Genomic DNA, 21,745 nt, shown 5'->3' with positions numbered 1-21,745 from the left:
TGAATTAAAACACTTGCTCAGTATGCATAGTCATGTAATGCAGCAAGCACATTCTTGCAGCTGGTTAATAAACTCAATAAATGAGAGTTATCAACAGCTGGTATCTGCCTTTATAGTAAGCCAAATGAGCAACTGGTGCACGGTGACCTTTGATAATTTATTTTAATCTTATTTCGAGTAGCTATTTAAAGCTCTAACACAAGTTTAGTTAATAAAAAAAATGTGGTTGTTGGCATTCTTATGGACATTGCATGTCTTATGCTGTTTCTTGACCTTCATGTTATATGGATATATTTTTTTTATTTTCTTAAATGAAAACACACTGCTGCTTGTAAAAGGAGATGGGACTATTCTGTTCAAGCATGTAATAAATAGTATCAGTTCCCTTAAAAGAGTTCAGTTGGTTCCACTTGATTTTTTTAGGCTCCAATTCTGCAAACTCGTATATGTGCTATATAATGCAAGTCTTACTGAATTTTTCAACTTCAAACTGGGATAGATTGGAGATAGCACAGAATGTACAGTACTTTTGCTTGCATCTGACTTTTTTTTAGTATATATAAAAGTCTTACCCTTGTGTTTTTATTTGCGGCTTTCTCATGTTTTGAACTTGAAAGAAAAATTAGCTAATGTTCTTTATATTTGAAAGAATATAAATCTACTCATTGCCTTTAAATATCATTAATATATGTGTAAAATATCACAATATTTTGCCACTTCAGCTGTGTCTTATTCTATTTAATCCATTTACTTTCTAAAGAGTTGCATGGAAGTTGCAAGACAGGGATGCTATTGCTTTTAAATATAAGCTGGAGCTTTATTATTTCAGAATTTTTTCTTTTCAGAAGTCGACTTCCCTGACTTGACCCGCAGTAACCTCTGTGAGACATCAGCACAATTTACAAACCAATTACATGAATTGCTTTACTGGAACTTGTTAATCGCTTTCTGTTTATACATTAATGTAATATAAATATAGTTTAGGCAATGAAAGCCCTTGGGGTAAATTTATGTCCTGGATAACCCTGTTCTAGTGACCTCGAGAGAATTACTCAAAGTCAAGACAGAATTTAAATTGGAAGACCAGGTCTTCAGCTGCTGTAAATAGTCACAACTTTGATAAAAACACTGTAGCTATGCTAGAAACGGTTGTCAGGACAGAATTTATAAGGAATTACAGTACGTTTTTGCTGGGTTTTGGTCATTTGCTGGCAAATACTAGTCTAGACCCAAGATCTGAATGCATCCCATGCAATCAAATTGGACAACTTCAGTACTGCATTCTGTGGCAGGACCTAAGCCCGTTTTTTAAATATATCATTTGAGTACCACTGCAGGAGAGCTGCATTTATGTGTTCTCGACGCAAGCTGAGATATCGTCAGTTTACAGTTCCAAGATCTAGAATCCCTGTGTTGGAAGATACTCAAATCTTGTTGAGTCCCATTCACTAGACTTCAGTTCCATCACCTACATTGTGTAATACTGGCTGCAAGATCTAATGCATAGATGCCTACAGCTCTTTCAGCTTTTGTTCAAGCTGGATCTTGGTGCTAGCGCTTGCTGCATCATTTAACAAATTTGAATTAACTGTCAGTAGGTTTTAATAATGATACTGTCAATTACTCATATGCTGAACAGTTTCCGCTTCAATTTGCTGCACAATTAATAAGAAGTGATTAAATGTTTTTAGACTATTTTGCGATTAGTTATGCAATTTTCCCCTCCCTTCCTCCCTCATTTGACTTAGTGCAGCTATAGTTTTCCTAGGAGTAACAGTGGTCATTTGAAACTGAGGGCTGAAGGGCAAACAGCCTCTCTGGCAGATTGCCTGTACACACTTTCTGGTTATTATTTTCTTTTTGGAATGGTGGGAGATAGAAATAGGTATTTAGAGACAAGGAAGAAACTTTTTGGGAGAAGAGAAATGAACATGTGGGTAACAGACAGAAAAGTGCTGTCAACCTGGGAATCAAATGGGAGGAGCTAGAGCTCCGCATGTGGATGCATCACTGTGGCATCTTTGGGATAACAGTGAGAGACGGATATAGGGAGACAGAGAGGGAAGACGTGGATGGACTTTGTCTTTTGCCAGAAGCAGTAGTTCAGACAGGATGGTTCACAGGCAGTTTAACTGCTTGTAGTTAAGGTTCAGAGGAGAGGCTAGTCTGGGATGTTTTGAGATTATTTCATGGTCAGGACAATTCTTGCTGAAAGGGCAACACAGTGGAATATGAGCAATTGAAGAAGTTTTTGAACTGTCCAGCAGTGAAGGGAGCTAATTCGTATGTAATATGAATCAGTCTGGACAATGCTGCCCTGGCTTTGCTACTCAAAAATAAAGAACAAGATGATGATGGATGGCTTCTAGCAACCATGAGTTCAGGTTCCATGAGACTCCATGAGAATGGAGTTCAGGATCCTCAGGGGAGGGAGGAAAGCAAATAGTAAAGTACAGTACTTTTGTCAGTGACAGAGGTGATGTGATGCTGCATATTTTTTAGAGGAGATTGTTCATCTTATTTGTGAAATCTTCACTTTTATAATGTAGACAGGTACCTGATTAAAAAAAAAAAAAAAAGCCAATAGCTGCTTTGACCTTAGACTGTAGGCAGTGTTAATCTATTTAACTATATTTGGGCACACTTTTAGTGAAGATTATATTTACAGTTATTTAACTCTTCCTCACTGTACTAAGCTTTTCATATAGAAATATTGCCCAGTTTGTGACTCCCTAATGCATCTCAAATGAATCTTGAGCATACATCTATTCGTAAGAGCACATATAGTGCTGTATAGGAGTTGTACTTTATTAGCAGATTTGACTATGTTATCTAATTAATATTCCTTTAAAAAAGAACTCATAAGAAAACTCCTGATTTAGGATAATGTGTCACTTGCTGTGTCTGATTGTATGCTTTATGGCATCATCTGTTTGTATTTAGGAAAGCTCATGCTTTCTGAATGCAAGATTTAAGTATAACCCTAAGGGAATCACAATAGGTACAATGGCAGGTTGAAATCTATGTAGTATGCTATAGCTGCTGGTTCATGATTTGATCACAAGAGTAACCTCCATCATACTATTATTAGCAGGTATTAAAACCCTCAATCAGGAATATTGATCTTGTCATTTTTTTCAGAAATTTAATGGGGTCAAGTCTGAGAAATGTATTAATAGAAAGGTGTCATTCTGTTTGCCAGTGCTGCTGACCTGACATGCCTGTCTCAAACGTTTTTAGTAGTTGTGTTTTGTGTTTCCATTAGACAAAGCTGTAGGAGCTGGAGTTTTACAGTATTGTTCCCTGCCCCACTCCTTGCAAGTGGCTGTCTGAGCAGCAAGCAGGTGTATGGACATTATCATGAGGTGTGACTGTTCATATAAGAAATGTAGCTCAGAAGTGTGCTGAGTTTAACAGCATCAGAGGTGATCTGTAGGCAGAATTGGTAGGCATAAGTAATATTGTTGTATAGGCAATCACTTCTGAGAGACTTACTTTAATATGTGCCATTTGACCTTAAAGTTTGTTAAACTCACAAGAGTTTTATATATCTGATGTTAGATATTATCTGAAGGGATTTTGCAGTTAAGCCCAGGAAGGTCACTGTGTATGGAGCAGAGAACAAGGATCCTTAAAGAACAAGCATTTGATACATATCTCGAAGGCTGAGAATATACATATGATTTATTGGGACGTTCCAGAGGGAAGACATTTTCTGTTGTGCTCTGAATGTAGACTGTAAACTAGCGTGGATTAGTGAACACTTTACCGCAAGAATGTCAGAATAAGCCAAACAGGGATTAGAATTCACAGAAGGATAGCATTTTAAGATTAAAACTGTGTAGTTATTTGTTACTGCTACTTACTTTACTTAAACTGATTCCTTCGTTGCATGTCTCTATCTTGCTTACAGAGAGCAAGATAAGGTAGTTTAAATTAGGGCAGTCTAGCCTTTAAACTGACTCAGTCTGCTGGTTCTTACCTGACCTCCCTTATTATCAAATAAGATGTAATGCTGTGATGTAATACTGTGATACTTAAGATAAAAATGGAATTGTAGGCGCTTGTGCAAAGCCAAAAAACCCCCACTGGTCTGCACATCACCTGATGCTCACGTGTAGAGCCTGCTGCTGCTGAATGCACCAACGCAGCTGGGAACTAGCAGCCCTGCAATCCAAAATTGACACCTTATTTTTGCCTGGGCCACATGTAGATCTGTGTCTGTTGACCTCAGCCTTGAAGCAGTGCCCCCATACTCAGCACTGAGCTTGGGCCCCTTATTTATCAGTTAAGATCTCCTTTTTTGTTTAAAGTAAATAACTGATAACATCTCCACTAGCATTTTGCTAGTGTGAAAAATACAAGTAGCTGCATTGAGTGTCAGCGGTGGTTTCACACTGTATTGGAACATAACATAACCTTGAAAGTGCATCCAAATAAATAATATTCTTATCGCTCTCACAGGAATTTCAAACAAACTGTAAAATCTAGAGCACTAATTATAGATTTTGTTTTGATAGCAGCTGATTGGTGACTCTTTATTTAAGTGGATATAGTTTACCCTGTGTATCATTTTAGTCCTTAACGTTTCTGGTTTTAATCAAAAAGTTTGTTCTTTCATGCACCGCTCAAGTGTTGTTCAAATGCCAGTAAAATTTTACTGAATTTCACATACATGGATGGAAAATACCTGCAGGAATGTGTGTTACCATCAAAATATAGATATGCAAATGTAATATTTTTTCCATTCTTCAAAAATTTTATAACTGAGAATTTCAGAGAAACTTAATTAAAGACTGATAGAGTTTTGCACTCATAAGAAAAATCTGCCTGTTAACTTAGAGCTTTTCAGTTTATTGCACACAGGTAATATGTTACTCACAAGTCAGAAATCAATGATCAGAGTTGAGCCTGACAAAAACATTTGATGTTACCCTAAGACTAGCATAGGCTGAAGACAAGTGACCTGTAAAGAAGCAAAGTCCATATGAAAAGTCATAAAAACATGCAAGGTCTAGGGAAAAAAAAAATTAAATCTCAATACTTAATATTATGAGCAAAATATTTTCATTTATCTTGTTAAAAGATTAAATGGTATATTAAATAGCCAAGTTTATCTTGAAGATCTATTGTGAATCCCAGGTTTTCCTCTAACAGATTTATTTATTTTATAAAAAGAGCTATTCTATAGCAGTAGAGACGATATCATTAAGAAAATTACTTCATTATGAACAGGAGGGAGTTGAGATGGGATGAGAAACCTGGGGGAGTTTGGAGGCTCTGAGCCAAAGTAATGTTCTGCAGAGGTAAGACCAGGCAGCATGAGGCTCTGCCTGGCTGACTTGAGATTATTTCAGGCATTTTGTGTGAAAGTCTTGTAGTAGCAAGAGCTGAGCCTATGAACTATAGCAATTTCTGTTCTTAACACCTTTCTGTTTCATCCAGCAGAAAATCAAGGATATGGAGAGGGGAATATCTGTTTTTATACTAGTGGACCGGCTGTGTTGCGGTGCACAAGGGAGGTGGCAGGAGGGAGGACTCTGGGGCTGGGATCACATTGGAGCCCTGCTTGGGATGCTTGGCTTGTGCTGGTGGAATTGGGCCCTTATGTGAACGGGCCTTTCAGCCGCCTGGGTTTGCTCAGGCCTTCAGTTTGGATGAGGAAGAGCTGCACGTGCCTGATGCGCCAGCAGGAACACCCTTGTCCAGCCTGGTAAAAATGATAGCTTGCACTTTGTATAGCTTGTAGCCTTTGCCTGATGATGGGAAAGAGAGGTTTTATGAACATATGTTCGGGGGTAAACTAAGGAAGAGCTGCAGGAGACCTGATGTAAACATCCACATTATTTTTTATTTTTTCCTTTTTTTTTTTTTTTTTAGAAAGAAAAAAAGGAATTGAGAATTAAACCCACAAACATGCTGTGTCAGACAAAAATGTTTAAAGAAGTCAACAAACGTTGTCATGGACCTAGGTCAGATTGTCGAGGGATTGCTGCACTGAAGTATGTAAGGCACTGAACTGTAACCAGGAATTTAAGGAAGAGTTTTTTAGGGTAGGAAAAACACTGTCTCTGGGTTTTAGTAGGCTGACTAATGCAGCAGTTACATTGGTAAGTATTAAAAGCAAATTAGCGTCTTTGAAATGAAAAAATAAGCAGCAATGGGATAAACATTGAGCAATAGATAAAAGATTTTAAAAGTACAATAACGTTGACCAGGAAATAGGAAAAGAAAATTAAGTGTAACAAGGTGGATGGACTCTGAAAGATTTTAAAAGCTCAGCACAGTACTAAGAGCTAGTAAAACTACAGATACTGTGACCTTAGGGGCTGAAACACGCTGCACACACTGAGGTATAGATGCAATACTTAAATGTGCTATGAGGAGAAATCCAGTAATCCTTGCTAAACAAAAATCCCATTGAAGTCAGTAGAAGATTTGGGTGAACAAGGAATGTATAACTGGGCAATTAGAGACAAACTTGCAGCCTGACCTTGACTGGGCCTTTGTGCCTGTGATTAGCTGTACCCATAGCATCGCAGCACATTTGTTTAAAGGCACAGTCAGTTTTAATTAGATCTCGAAAAAATGCAGTTATGCTGGCAGATTCATTAGTTTAAACTTCTATTTGGTGCAAATGGTTAGTGCAAGTAATTGTAGAGATGCAAATAAAGGGCTAACTATTAAAATCTGAGTCTTACAGAACAGCAAATTCTACTTTCTTTATTGATTTCCTTCTCTGGCAAAACAGGGATTTAATAAATGCTGTTCAGTTCCTGTCAGTAATAATAATATAGATTGACATCTATCTGACTTTTCAGGAATGGAAGACAGGTCTGACAGAAGGTCAGAAATAACTTGAGGAATAAATTAACAAAAATAAATAACAGCATCTACCATAGACTTTCAGAAAGCTACATTAATACCTTATAATTATTCTTAAGATACTTGAATATGGAACAAAACGTTCTTAAGTTAGATTTATCTATGTTCTTGCAATCTTAGTTCAAATACAATTAAAACAAAGTTCAAATAAAATTAAAAATAAACAATATATTTTCTTTGAAAACAAAATTTGATTCGGAATGCCAGAAGTGTCATTCACGGGGCCGGTTATTCCAATGGGACATGTCTCAATCCTCTTTGTTTGACAAGAGCGTATTTCTGAAAGCGCTGAGGAAATTGCAGTTTTCAGTAAAAGAAATGCTAGAAACATGCACAGCAACAGAATAGTTTAGTCCTGAAAATGACAATGTCAGCGAGTGCAATTACTCTTGTTATAAGCAAAAAAGTATGTATTTCCAGCACTGAGGTTGCAGACGTGTGTGTATGTCATAATATACGATCAATTGCAGGGAGAAGAAAAAGTCAAAGGCATCCTATCACACACAAATCCCTCATGGTTTTACATGCAAATTATTTAAATAATATCTGCAGATTGGCTTTTGGAATAAGTTTCGTATGCAGCAATGGCATAGAAAGAAATTTAAAAGAAATTTAAATTTTTGAAAAAATAAAATCCTGGAAACATTTGAGAAAACTGAATAATAAGATTTACTTTGTTCAGAAAGGGCCAGAGTCCTTTACTTTGACTTAATTGCATTTCACTTTCATATTAGAATTTAAGTTAGGATTAGAAGCCATCTGCATTTTCTTGTCCTTTTGTAATCTCAGATTTGTACCTTTCCTCTAAAGAATGAAGTCTCAAGAATGCTCCGTGCCTGAGCTTGGGTGCTAGGTTGCACCTTCCTGGGTTCTCACCACTCACATTCCTTAATTTCTTTACCCTTTTCCCCGTTTTCCCATCACAAATTTAACTGGATTTGCTCACTTACTCTATTCTCTGAAAAATCTGTGCCAGGTTTGCTTAAAATAGTGGCTTAGTTCTAAGAACAGATAAAATCTTTCAGCATAGCAGTAGGATTTATGCATGTGCTTAACTTGCATCTTTCAACAGTCCTTGAATAACTGGAATCCATGTTCACATTTTTGAACAGTCTTCTTCCTTTTAATCTAATTATAAATTCTTTTTTCAATGATCCTGGATAAGAATTCGGGTAACTTGGTAGTATTTTATAGGGGAAGTTTCAACTAAAGACGCTATTAGAGTTTTAAGGTACGACATAACTTTTATCAGAGACTGTACATCTGCAACCGGTGGAACCTGATAGCTCAGGGCGTTCTTTAGAAATCTGTGTCCTTGCAAAACTGTGTCCCACAGTCAAGCCTTCTTTGAAAAGTCTTTCAGTAACACTGTGTTCAGCATTGGATTACCCAACATCTCCTGTCAGTATAATTTAGGATTGATCCAGTTTAATACTGCTAATGGTCCCTGACCTTTTTTTTGAGTAACATTACAGTACAATGCACTATTCAGAATAATTAAAGCCAGAAATAATGGCCAACATATATTTGTCCTGATTTGGTTGCACAGAAGGGAATTGTGACCGAATCCCAACCTGCTTCTTGCATTTGCCCTTCTCAGAGATTCTTTTGCCTTCTCCCCTCTCATGCCTTGTGGACAAATCTCTTAATGCCCTCAGGTTTTCCCATGGCACAGGGAGCTTTCTCCTTCGCTGATACAGAGGCATTATCCTTTTTATCCTGATCAAAGACTGATGTCTTGCTTGTATGTTTGGTTTTGTTTTGTTTTATTTTCCCACCTCCAAGTCCAGCAGGGTGGTGGCAGCTCCACAGAGCTGGAGTTTGCAAGGGGAAACTTGTGTGGAGTGGTGGGATGCCCGGCGTCCCCTTCCTCCAAGGGCACCAGGAAAACCTGCACTGCTGTCACAGTCCTCCAAAGCGCCCCCCGTGCAGGCTCTTCCACAAGAGGAAGAGGAAAAATGTTCTATTCCATGTCCAACTCTTCCATGCAGTTTGAATGTTAAAGTGCTGTATTTATTTACGTTTAAATAGTTTGCTTTTAATGGAACAATATGCTTTGGTGAGCAAGTAAAGGATTTTGTTATTGTCTTTTGTTTTTAAGCTGCTTTCAATGTAGTGTTGTACTTAAAGGCTTGAAAATAAATCTTCTTCTCTTTGTACTCTTCTAATCCACGTGGAATTTTGGGATTAAGACTGGATAGTGCTTTTCTCTGTTGTCTGGCTGCCTTTTTTTTTTCCCCGCAGCATCAAAGCACAAAGCAAAAACATTACAGGCTCAATATAGTGTTTTTGTTTCTGTATAATTTTTCTGTAACAGATGTCAGTGATAAAAAGACAAAAGAGATCCAAGAATGTTCAATGCAGAATTTAGGATGGAACAAGTTTCAGATGAGATTAGCAGAATGGGCACAAATAGGCGCTGGAGAGCAAGTCCTGTGCGATCTGTGCCTACCTCGTGCTAATGAAATTCAGATGGTCTCTTCATTACGCCTGTGTTATCAAAGAAGTTTTATATAAAATGTTTGGGCAACCTCCAATTTTGACATCAAAAATAAAAGCTTTTTTTTTTTTTCTGGCATCTTATTAATGAAATCTTAAATATTTATTTTAATGAAATATACTTAGAGACTTCTGAGAATTTAATCAAATGCACAGATTTCTAAGGGACTATTACGTTTTTCACTTACAGGAAAAATGCCTAGACTGCTTTAAAACTGCTGGTTTGCAATTGGAATTGCTGTTTGATAACTGAATTGTTATTCTCTAGTTTTTGTTGAGCTTTAAGAAGTGTATTATGCTGATAGTTGGCATATTTGTTCCAATAGGCAATGTGACAAGGTAGGTGGTCTTCTAATTAATATTTCTGTACAGATCTGTAAACTGTGCAAGGCTTGTTTAACAATACAGAAATCATGTCCTATTAAATTGAGACACTTGTTTAGGAATAAAGTTCAACTTTTTGTTTGAAATGTAATTGATCTTGTTTCACGGTCTGTGAAATTGTTTATTTTTAAGAACTGTTTTCAAAGTATAATTAATTCAAGAAAATTCTGTGACCTGTTGCTAAATATTTAGACCATGGATTAATTATATTTGCTCAGAGCTTTAAATAGTGATTTAAACACTTGGTGAAAAGGAAAGTTACTTAGCAATGAAAGAAATTACACAAGAATGATAAGAGGTGATGTGTTCATTTAATGCTTCTGCCTTCCAAATAGCCACCTTGTTAAAAATATGAGAATAAACAAGTTGGATTTAAGACTACTTTCAGAATAGTGAGACTGTTTCTTGTGATGTACCCAGACGTGTTCAGCATAACTCAGAAACATTTTTAAAAATAAGCTATTTCTTACCATAGCTGTGACAGAAAACTATTTTCCTTTATTTTTTATTTATTTATTTTTTTGTTTTGTTTTCCTCTCTCTATGCATAGTGCCTTTTTGAAGCCTGTCATTCTGTCATTTAATATATGGCCAGAACCCTGATGCTATCACTAATAGGATGTCTTCACGTAACCTGTGCTGGAGCAGGGCCCCAGAATGGGCTGGCGTTGAGACTGAAATGAAGGAATTAGCTCTCACCTTTCAATTCAGTAAATCTCCACTCGATATTGAGAAGCTATTACAATTCTTCACTGCCTGTGTTACATCTGCTGAAGTGATGACAGACAACTGCAGCTTTACCAGTTTTTAATGGTTTTCTTCCAAAAACTGTCTCCATATTTGTTTGCTCTTACTGACAGAGCTAATGGGAGTTGTTAGTAAAAGTAATGATAATATCAAGGAAAGTTTAGTAAAGACTGAAAATAAACAGTCTCATTATAATGATAGTTTATTCATATGTACTGGTTTTGATGAGATGTGCCTGACTGTTCCAAGCAAAAGAAAAGGTTGCAGAGTATTTTAAAAATTTTCCAGATTCAAATTAGTAAAAAACAACAACAAAGCAAAGAGGCTTAACTAATGTACTCTCCCTTGAAAGGAATTAGATTTTAAAACTAGACTTTTAAATCAAAATTCAGGTTTTAATTATTCAGATTTTCTTCAGATTTGTGTGATTCATTTTCTGCCTTAATGCTAGTTAGAATTTGGTTGTTTGAACTTGTGAACCAACATTTTACTTGTATCACGTATTTTTCTGTTCTTGCGGAACTCCAGAACTACAGTGTGGTGTCAGCACAGATGCCTTGCAGCGAGGCATGCAGCGTTGGCACTAGAAACTTGCAGGTTGTAGTGGACGTGGGGAAGAGGGCACAGGAATTCTCATTTTTTACGTTCTGTAGCTTTCTCCTCCTAAGTGTATCCCTGCATATTCGCCACCCACATAACACAGTGGTTGTCACAGTGTTTTCCCTGTTCTTCAGGACTTGTCCCAGTCCTGTGACTGTGTCCCAGTGAGCCAGGCATAAGTTCTGTGACCATCTGCACCTCCAGGATGGCCAGGAAAAGAATACAGAAATCTTGCAGTACAGAACACGCTGCCCAGTGTCTCCAGGCTTTAGTCAGATAGGAACTTTCATCAGCAATAATCTCCTGTTGTTTCCCAATCTATTTATAATGCTAGTTAGAAGCTTTGGTACTAATCCGTCAATCAATTAAAGAGCCCAGACCAGCCTCTCCTAACAAGGACTGGTTATCCCACAAATTTCCATGACTGCCGCACAGGAGCAGCAGCCTTTGACCTTTAATCTGTGGCTCATCTAGCGCAAACTCCTGAATAGTGAATTGAGCCCATTGATAATGGGCTTGATTTTCATAATTTATTTTTTAATTGCAACTTGCTGTATTCCTAGCAAAACCCTGCTAGATTTTACTTGACTGCAGTTTGAAGACTATAGATGGGAAACAGAGCATATTTCAAAGATCAGGCTGAAATGCATGAGAACAAAACCGTTTCTGTTACTGCAATCCAGTTATGAAATTGTTTCAAGAGAAGATCATAAATATTCAAGGTCTGGCTAAGATGCTACCAGCCTGTCTTTCTTTCCCAGTCAGGATAGTGTTTGTCAGGTTGGCATCCTTTCTGTTCCCATCCCTACCGCCACGTGTACATGTGCAGAGTAAGAGTTTAGGTGTTTGTCCACATTTCTCACAGGACTCTTGTGTTGCGTTTTCTGGCTGTGTTAGATGCTGTGTTGTCTGCAGCAGTGTCTTCATTGCCCAGACTCCTCGAGAGCTCAAGAAGTGGCCACCTAAGACGTGCTTCCAAAGAAGCACAGCAGGGAGTTTCTCTACGGCAGGAAGAATGATATATTTTTTTTCTCTCCCTTTCCCAAAGAAATTGGACTAGCATCAAAAAGGGTATTTTAATAAGTAATTTCTCCTGAAAGTATGAAACCACTGGCATTTGGTAAGGGAAGGCTGGGAACCGCTCAGGAATGCAGGCGCTTGGGGAATAAGCACCAGCCAAGAGTGTGTTTCAGATCCCGGCAGCAGTTTATTAGTGGATTTAAGGACCAAATATAAGTTCCTCTGCAAATTTATAATCCGAAGCAGTTTCGGCATATTCCAAGGATACTTAAGGAAAACATTTGCTTAAAAATGCTGACTCATATGAAAAATCGGATATCCCAGAAAGTGGAAATTGGTTGCTAACTACCTCAACTTAAGTGCTCATAAGTATGATAGCAGTAATAATATTCCAGGGTGGTTTTCTTGCAGTTTAGATGTCTCCCTCCAAGAACATTCTGAAGCAGAGAAAAATATGACTTATTATTTAGTAGTGAAACATTATAGTGTAAAGCTTCTCCTCATAGCCAGTGTCTGTCTTTTTATTTTCTTCCTCTATTTTCTACCTTTGTCTGATATTATTCTTGATTTTTAAAATGCCACACTCACTTCCAAAATAACATATTTGAAAAACATTATTAAAAATTAAGCAAAATAATGTATTTGATATATTAATTTTGCAATTTTATTTTTATAATGTTTTTGATGTATTTTGTACGTTCTTTGGAATACCAACTGATTCTAATCTCTTGTTTTCATGCTGTTTTTATGGTGTTTTGGTTTAGTTCATGTAACTGAAGTACTCTTATTACTTCTCATGTTGAAATAGCTCACGTTACCATTTCTCCTCAGTAAGGCACTGTTTTCTTACTGTATGCAATGGCAACTTCACAAGTTTGCAATTTTGGACAGCCCATTCGATTTTTACTAGAGCCAAACCAGTGCACGCAAAGTCAAATGTGATCTATTGTAGTGTGACTGCAGGTGATGTTCAAAAAAGTTAATTTCAAGTCTTAGGTATGACTAAGGTACTTTAATGAGAGTATTTCTTTTTTTGCTGCTATCAACTTCCAAAAAAAATAGTGCTGACATACATGAAAATTAGAGTAAAATATTATGCAAGTGAAATGTTTATACATACTTTTCTTTTGCAATATTTCCATTTGCTTGCAGTTGGTTTCAACATTCGAATTTAACTACTTGTTTTTTAATGCATTTCAGTTGGTCAATAAATGCAGTACACAAGCATATTAAAATGGAAGGTTTTATAGGCAGAATTTTCCTATTAAGAATTGTTAACAAAATACTTGAAAATGAAACGAACTGACAACTATAATCAGAGCAGATGCATGAAGTACCATTATAGCACATTGCGCCATCAATTACGTGTCGTGTCATCTGCCAAATATTAAGTGTTCTGACCTTTGCTATTAATAGAGGCAGACACTGGAGACACGTGAAAGATAAATAACGTAATGCGTGGAAAAGTTATTATAGATTTAGTACTGCAAATAGTTAAGAAGTCTACTTGATTTCCTGCCCCTCTGTTTCTAAACAGTATTTTTATGCAAAACTGGACATAACCATGTAGTGGAATCGCACATGATGGAAAAACTCTTCTGGTAGAATGGATGTTCCTGAACTAAATAATTCATAGTGAAAGAAAATAGAACGCGTATCATAGAGAAAAGTCCTTCCTCTGGAGCACTGATTTTCTGCTTTCCTCTGAAGATATAGGGCGTAGATCCTAGAAAGCTTTTCCAGAAAAAAATGTCAAGTAATTAGTCCAGGATTTTGTGTGGAGTTCACTGCACCTGATTCATATGAAAAGCAGTGCACTGTTTACATTCGCAAGGAAGTATATTTGGGCCCTAAAAGTTTTATAATTGCTCTTATCAAAACACTTGTTAATGTTATGTTACTCTCTGGCAATAGAACAAATGTTAGGTTTAATATTAATTTATTTTATTTTAATCTTAAGATTACATTTGGGAATAACCAGCGCAGTGTGAGTAATTTCATATCCAAACCATATTGCTTCCCAAACTTCTTCTCACACAGATTGCTGAAAAGAAAGCTCTTCTGATTTATACTATATATTGTTTCTTTTTATATTCTTTGGGCCTTAGCATAACTTCTGAAGTTTAAAGTCTGTTGTGTTTTGATGTTTAATAATATTTTGATATTTAATAACAATTTTTGTGTACGTTCTACATTAAAAGTCTATACGCAATTTAAGGAAAAGCAAAGAACTTGGAATAGAAAGTAGGGAGAGCGTCAGCATATTTGTGTGAAATTAATCAAAATTTGGACAAAGCAGAAACTTTATATTGCCAGGCCAAAGCTATTATACTTAGAAAAGCAGTTTTATTCACTTCTTTAAAAAGTAAGACTCTTGCATTAAATAATCTTTTAACAATCTGGTATGTTTACTATACACAGGAGATGCTTCTAATCAACCACAATTTAAGATAAAGCTTAATACTCATGTCAGCAATAATTGATTGTCATACAAAAGACAAATTACTGCTATGTTCATTTAAACAGTTTGACCCAGATGAGAATAATTTGCAGCAGTTCAAAAATACAAAAATGCCTTTGGCATGCATCCTGTGGGTGGCTGCCTTGGGAAGAGATATAAGTGTTTGTCAAGGTAATACTGGAAGTATATTTCAAAAGTCAAGGTAATTCCTACTCTTTTCTACTTATTGCATATGCTGCAATATGCTATTTACTGCATATGCTATTTAATGTAAATTTTTCCCCTTTTTTGGCAAAGTCTGAAGAGGTGAGAGAACAAAAGCCCTCTAGTGATTGAGCTGATTTTCTACAGTGTATTCATAAACTTGGTTCAGAGCCATTTTTACAAGAAAATTGCTTCATTAAGCTAAGCAGGAGATAATTTTGATGGAATAATGATGTTTCATTTTTAAAAAGCAAGTTTTTGCACAAATTGTTTTCCTATGGTGTTGTCTGAAAGGTTTGCTCATACTTGGTTATGGAGTGCTATTAAATGAGCACTTTACACTGCAGGCAGTCTTCTCTACCACTTGCATAACACAGCCTCTGGAAAGTCCATGAAGAATTACACTTGAAAACAGTGCTTAGTTAACTTAGCTACCACTAATTTCTTTATGTTTTAAGCATTTGTTTAGGCATATTTTATACGAGCGTACTGAATTTGCGTTCCAGGTGGGAAAGGCATAACTGGATTTCCTGACTGAAGAGTGTTTCATGAAAGCATTTTTCTTCTAACAAATATAACCTCTCTTCTGCACCCTCCACTGGTTTTTATAGACTAAGTAATTTTCAGTTTCAGTACTTAATTGTCTGATGACCTAGGCCTGTGCCTTGAGCATCCGAATCAAAAAAGAGCCACCTTCTTGCCTTTGGTGGGCAACTTCTTGCCTACACCGTCTGTGTTTGCAGTTTGGAGTTACCAAACAGTTTCCATCTCTGGTGACTTTAGTTGTTTGTGTAGCTTAGCTATTGTTTATGACTGGCCAAGGGCCTATGTGAAGTCCCACACACAGAGCAGCAGTGCTGGAAAGTGAGGGACAGCTGATGTGAAGATGAGGTCCAAGGTGGTGCATGCCGGGTGGCTTGGGTCAGAGATAAGGCCTCCTTGTGAGGCCTCTGAGTGCATGTGCTTGAGGTTCATAGCTTGAATGCCAACAGCTCGCAGGACAAAGTAAGCAGTCATTCACTGTTGTGGTTAAAACGGGTTTTTTTTAGTTAAAACATTTGTTTGACACTCTAGCGCTTTGGCAATAAAATGACTTTGAAGTCTGCATTAGCTTTGGCTTTTGTAGTTTCAGTATTCTCTCAGGAGAGGCAGACTCACAGTATTCCTTTCTCCTGGATTTGATACCTGAGGAGAAAGCGGATGCTACACTTGTCCTGGTTTGGTTGTCTGCGAGGTAAGGAGCAGTTCTGGGGCAGATGATCTAGCTCAGCGCTTGTTTTGGTCAGCTAATGCTCTCTTGAGGAAAGCTAGTTGGGTGCTTGTTAGTGATTGAGAAAATTTCTTTTCCTCATGATAGTTTGATTAAAAGTCTTGAATTTTAATTTCTGTAACTTCGTAGTTCAGTGACAGTTCCGTAGTAATGTACAGAATCTACAGCCAGCTGTTAAGACAGTTTTTGCAAAGTATACTTTTATATAGGGTGTCTCATACTGCCACCTAAGGGCTTACAGAGGCTGAGAAGGTGACTTAAGGTTCTTTATATATATATATTTTATCTACTAACTGCCACTTTTACTGGCCTTTGAGAACTGAGCAATTTATGGACGAGAGGATGAGCAGGGATTCGCAGGAATCCTTTGGAGAATATGCTGTTTTAACTGGGGATATAGATGATGTTTCCAGGAACCTGGAGTTAATGAGAAACCAGAATATAAATCAGAGTTACAGAAAAACGCAAGTACAAGCAGTTTTGTGCAAAAGTCAACAAATAAGAAAGTATGATTGCAAAATTTGAGACTTGTTAACAAGTTTTTTCAAGAATAGTCTAATGCTTACAGACCTTAAGAGTTTCAGTTGAAACTTCTACCGCTGTTGGAGTGTGCAGCTCAGATTTCTTATAGATAGCAAAGTCCCCAAATTCCTGCTTATTTAAGGCTCTATAAAGAGAACTTACTCAGTAATATTTTCTCTAAATTTGTACCTCTAAATTAAATTTAAAAATTTGTACCTCTAAAAAGGTACAAAATTGCCTCCTTTTTTTTCCCCCTAATCTTGCTTTCATCATTTGGACTCTTCTCTGGTTTTATTTTTTCAACTTAGGGGAAAATGGGCAAAAACATGTTGTCAGTTTAAGTGTATATGAGGCTGTATGTTCAAAAACTTACTACAAAGCCTTTTGTGTTCAGAAGTGCAATTAATTTTCTTAACCTGCAAACTCTACTTATATAGATTTACTTCTACAGCTCCTTTCTCACACACATCATGTTCACTGCATACTTGATAAAGAATCAAAGCATTTCAGTATTTGTCAGTACAGAAGTATGTCATTGCCAACTGAAAAATAACAATCTTTGTAATGACACCCCTTTGAGTAAGAATTTATTTTAGAGTTATATGACTTATTTTTTAAGATAGTTTCCAACAAATCTTGTGTAAGAGAAAGAGTAATTAATCTTGCATGTAACTTTTAACAGGCTCATGCAAGCAGAGACCTGGAAGAGCAGTTGCGGTCCGTGTCCAGCGTGGATGAACTCATGACAGTACTTTACCCAGAATACTGGAAAATGTTCAAATGTCAACTGAGGAAAGGAGGTTGGCAGCACAACAGGGAACACTCCAGGTTTGACACAAGATCAGATGATTCACTGAAGTTTGCTGCAGCGCACTATAATGCAGAGATCCTGAAAAGTAAGTAAAGTATGTTCTAACACACGGTAAATTAAAATCCAGACTTATCAGTTGTCTCAAAGAAATTTTAATAGCTAAGCATTGTCAAAAGCTCGTTTTGATATAATGACTATAACATAAAATTCTTGACTATGAAACCTCCGTCATGAAATAAGTTGTTCCATATAGTTAATATTTTGATAACTTCATTCTAAGAAAGGGATATACTACTTAGTAGATACATGAAGTTAAGTGTTAAGACATCTTTCTGCTTTGTAAGAGACTATGAACATTTTGCAGAAGGCAAGAGCACAGTGATATTTGGACTCCGAACCAGTTTTGTTCTTTTCTACAATTGAAGTCAAGGCTGGTAGTGCATTCTTCCATTACATAGTGCTGCTTTAAAAGTGTGAACGCTGAATAGGACCATTAACGTTCATTGGCAGAGATGTGCAGTAGTTCTGTAGACTTTGCTCAAGGTAAGATTTACCCCAAGTGAGAAAGGAAGTGCACAGCTTCAGCTGTGGATGCCGTAAGATCTGCTGAACCTTATTTAGTTTCATGTTAGCTCAGTTATGACTTTTCCTCTGCTCCATGACAACATGACATATCCCTGTGGAGAGAAGTTAGCTAGAAGTTAAGCTAGAGTATAAATAATATAATAATATAATAAAAGGTATGATCCTACAGATGCATATTCTAGTTCTAAACTTAAAAAGAAAAACTCTGCTAATTGACGACAGGAATATTTTTAAACAGCTGCTTTGTAACACGTGAACCTCCATATAACTTGGCAGGTATTGATACTGAATGGAGAAAAACTCAGTGCATGCCACGTGAAGTTTGCGTGGATGTGGGAAAAGAGTTTGGAGCAACTACAAACACCTTCTTTAAACCCCCATGTGTATCCATCTACAGATGTGGAGGTTGCTGCAATAGTGAAGGACTCCAGTGTATGAATATCAGCACAAATTACATCAGCAAGACAGTAAGTTCTCATTCTTATTACAATTAAAGTGGTCCTTATAGATGTGTATCTGATCGTGCATATTTTAATCCTAGTTACTCCTATTGTGGATAAGAGAAAAAATGAATTCCAGGATATATAGAAGAAACATCTGAAAAGACTACTGCCTCAAAAAATATTTAACGGTCTACCAATATTATGAAGTTGATTTAAAAAAAAAAAAAATAGAATATCATGTCCAGCTCTGAGATTTTAAATAATTAATGAAACTTAGCTCTCTCATCTTTTTGCATCTGCCATCTTTCTGTTGTCTGAGGCAAGCATTCTCTGGAAAAATTGTCTATAACTTTCTTAGCAAAGACAGTGTTATAGCATGTGTGAATGGGATTCATGTTGCAAAAAATGCATCTATTCGGAGTCATAGATTTAGCTGTCCTTTGCTTTTAGGAGCTCAATGTTACAATTTGAAGAGATGTTAATGTAATATAGATTTTTAGGGTTTAATTTCTCCAAGTGTGTGTACTTTAGTTTTATGGTTCAGCCATAGTGATATGGGGTAAGGAGGTATATGGAGATGATGCATTGAGCATAGGAGGCATCTTTTATGGAAAAACATAAATGCATTAATCTATTTTACGTAGCTACATCATCATAGTATATCTCGTGTCTCAAATATCATGTAAAAATATTCTTGCTTTTCAAACTCTTTGCTGGGCTACTTTTTCTAATATTGGTAGGCTTTTTGATATTGGAGGAGTGGCTTTGCTTTTTACTACTACTACTTTTTGATATCTTTAAGTTTGCTAATTTTCATATAAACTTCTACTTCCTTTTTCAAAAAGATTCTTCTCAGTAAGATACAATATGTCTCCGTAAAGACGGCATGAAACTCCATAGCCCCCTGTAAGTTGGCAATAAGTAGGAATGTCATTCCCTTATGATACCTAATGCTCTAAGTCTTCTTGAGAAGAGATTAAGAAATGGAATGTATAATCAGAACAGATTAAAAAAAAAATCCTTTTTATATGTTACATTTGTCCCCATTTCTCACCAAACCCATCCACCTGAAATGATGTCTTCTACCAAGAGTTTTCAGTCCTGAATGTGAACTAGTATTGGACAACCATTGAGCATGGGGACAATGCAACTTAAAGAGCTTAAATAAGGAAAGCTACCACACTGATTTTATATGTGTATATGCATCCGCTAGGACATTTTTTTAAAGTGTATTTATAAAGTTTATCTTACCTGAATAAAGGATGTTCTAGTTAGTTATAGAGACCATGATTGCATGTAGCACGGATGTCCTGTTCTTTGAGAACAATATCAATTAAGGATAAATAATCTCTATATACTCCTCTCTGTGGAACAAAGTCATTTTAGATCTGTTAGAACAGTTTTAAACTGATAGTGATTTTGTTTGTTTGTTTATTTTCTTTATGTTATTGGTTGAAGATCATAATGTCTTCACTGAAGTGTTAAAAGTAGTTAAAGACTGAGGAACACTGGAGAGGAAAATATTAGAGGGCTCATCAGAAAGAGAGAGGAGGGCTCATTTTGCTTCCTTGCCTATTCAGCAAGAGCAAGCATTTCATCTCTGAGTTCTCAGAGTTGCTTCTGTTCTTTGGTTGTGTTTGGTCCTTGGCAGAATGTGATTTTAAAAATACCTTTATAAGGGAAGAGAGTTTAGTCTAGCTATATTTTTTCATCTGTTATCTCAAATCTTCTTCAAGTTATATGAACACATCTTACCCTATTTCAAATCGGCATCAGGAAGAAAAAATATTGTATTCAAGACCTTTCTGTGGAATTTATAAACTCTACACATTAACTGCTATTATCCTTTTATTTCCTGAATGAAATGAGAACAAAATGAAAACAAAGATGCATAGTAACCAGAAATCTTTTGTTTTTCCATAAACTAACCATAGTTTTAGATTTATTTTTGTTGCATAAACTTTATAAGATGTCTTGCATAAACTTCATTTTGTTCACCCTACAGAAAAAGTGCCTCATGGGAAATGAATTTCAGACATGGGTCTTACTGTGAGGGGAAAACGTGGAACATATGAGGAACAAATCATTGATTGGCAGGAGAAAGGTACAAGATCAGATGTTCCCAGATTGGATTGGTGGAACACTCTGGTGGTCCAGAGAAAGGTCAATGCTTCTCCAGTGCTGGCTGTTCTCCTTTCTAGCTACTTCATTTTATTTAAAAAAAAAAAAAAAAAAAAAAAAAAAAAAACTAGAAAAGTATTTCACTTTTTGATTTTGATAGTCTTTATCTACAAGAGCCATTTCTGTAGTTGCTAAGGGATGTTTATACAATCATGATTGGGAAATGAGACAATTTCCTCACTAAGATATGACACAAGATCTATGGAAATGAGACCCCCTAAGCTAATTCATAGAACACAGTAGGCCTTTTCTTTCTCCTTGATCCATGACACTGTAATAGTCTAGGTTTGTAAGTGATGGCTTATCTAGTAAAAGCTTGTAGGGGGGTTAAATGTGATTTTAAAATTTTATTTTTTTTTTTTAATGTTATTAATTGAATATCAATTCTAAGTTCCCATGATATGTGAATGGGGCAACCACAGACAGGCATCCTGGAACTACCTGATGCAACAACTGCCTGACCCTCTAATGTACCCTGGGCACAGCTGTCCTATAAGTAATTGCTTATAGGGTGGAGGGAAGCAGGGAGATGTCAGAGAGTCATCTCTTTCCATTCTTTCTCTTGGCTGGCAAAAAGGACAGATTTTTGGCTCCTTTCAGATTATTTGATGTAAAGGTCCTAAATTGTCTTGTTTCATGATTAGAGTAATAGTCTCCCAAGGGAAAACATCCTTCCAAACAGTATGAAATTAGATTTAGAGGAGTTTTTCTCACAGGAAAGAAGCTAATAGCTTTAAATTGTTTGCCATATTTGAGATATACATGGTGTTCCTTTATACAGTTTGGAGATACGCATATCACAAGAATTTTCACTCATTTTGAACTTTACCATTTATGTCTTTTCCCATGCATTTTTCTGTGCTAGACTGATGAATATAATGATATATTGATTTATCTGACACTAATAATAGCATTTACTATAAATTCCACCAGTTTTCTGTTAAAAATTCTAAAAAAAAAGGGTTCATGTAATAATACTGAAAAAACTATGTTTCAAATATAGAAAGTAGAATAAGGAGCCCCCGACATAACCAGATATGAAATGTATTCCCTCAGATGAGTTATTTGTTGTCATTTCATACATAAGCCATGAAATACTTATGTTTTTTCAAAAAAAGCTTGACATGATTTGCA

At 36.3% G+C, this 21,745-nt stretch overlaps 1 protein-coding gene across 3 annotated transcripts in view; it reads left to right on the top strand.

Annotated features, from left to right (window-relative positions):
• VEGFC (vascular endothelial growth factor C) overlaps positions 1-21,745 on the top strand; it is an 83,800-nt gene that overhangs the window by 45,591 nt on the left and 16,464 nt on the right. For all 3 annotated transcript variants that reach the window (XM_026040803.1, XM_026040802.1, XM_026040801.1), the window contains 2 exons: positions 17,274-17,487; positions 18,264-18,454. In XM_026040803.1, coding sequence (XP_025896588.1) covers positions 17,334-17,487; positions 18,264-18,454 — 345 coding nt within the window. In that variant the 5' untranslated portion in view covers positions 17,274-17,333. The remainder of the gene's footprint in view (positions 1-17,273; positions 17,488-18,263; positions 18,455-21,745) is intronic.

This window comes from Nothoprocta perdicaria, unplaced genomic scaffold, assembly GCF_003342845.1.
Source record: "Nothoprocta perdicaria isolate Ctin4 unplaced genomic scaffold, notPer1 scaffold_267, whole genome shotgun sequence".
Lineage (NCBI taxonomy): Eukaryota > Metazoa > Chordata > Aves > Tinamiformes > Tinamidae > Nothoprocta > Nothoprocta perdicaria.
The sequence above is the reverse complement of the archived record's forward strand: the minus strand, read 5'-3'. Positions and strand labels throughout refer to the sequence as shown.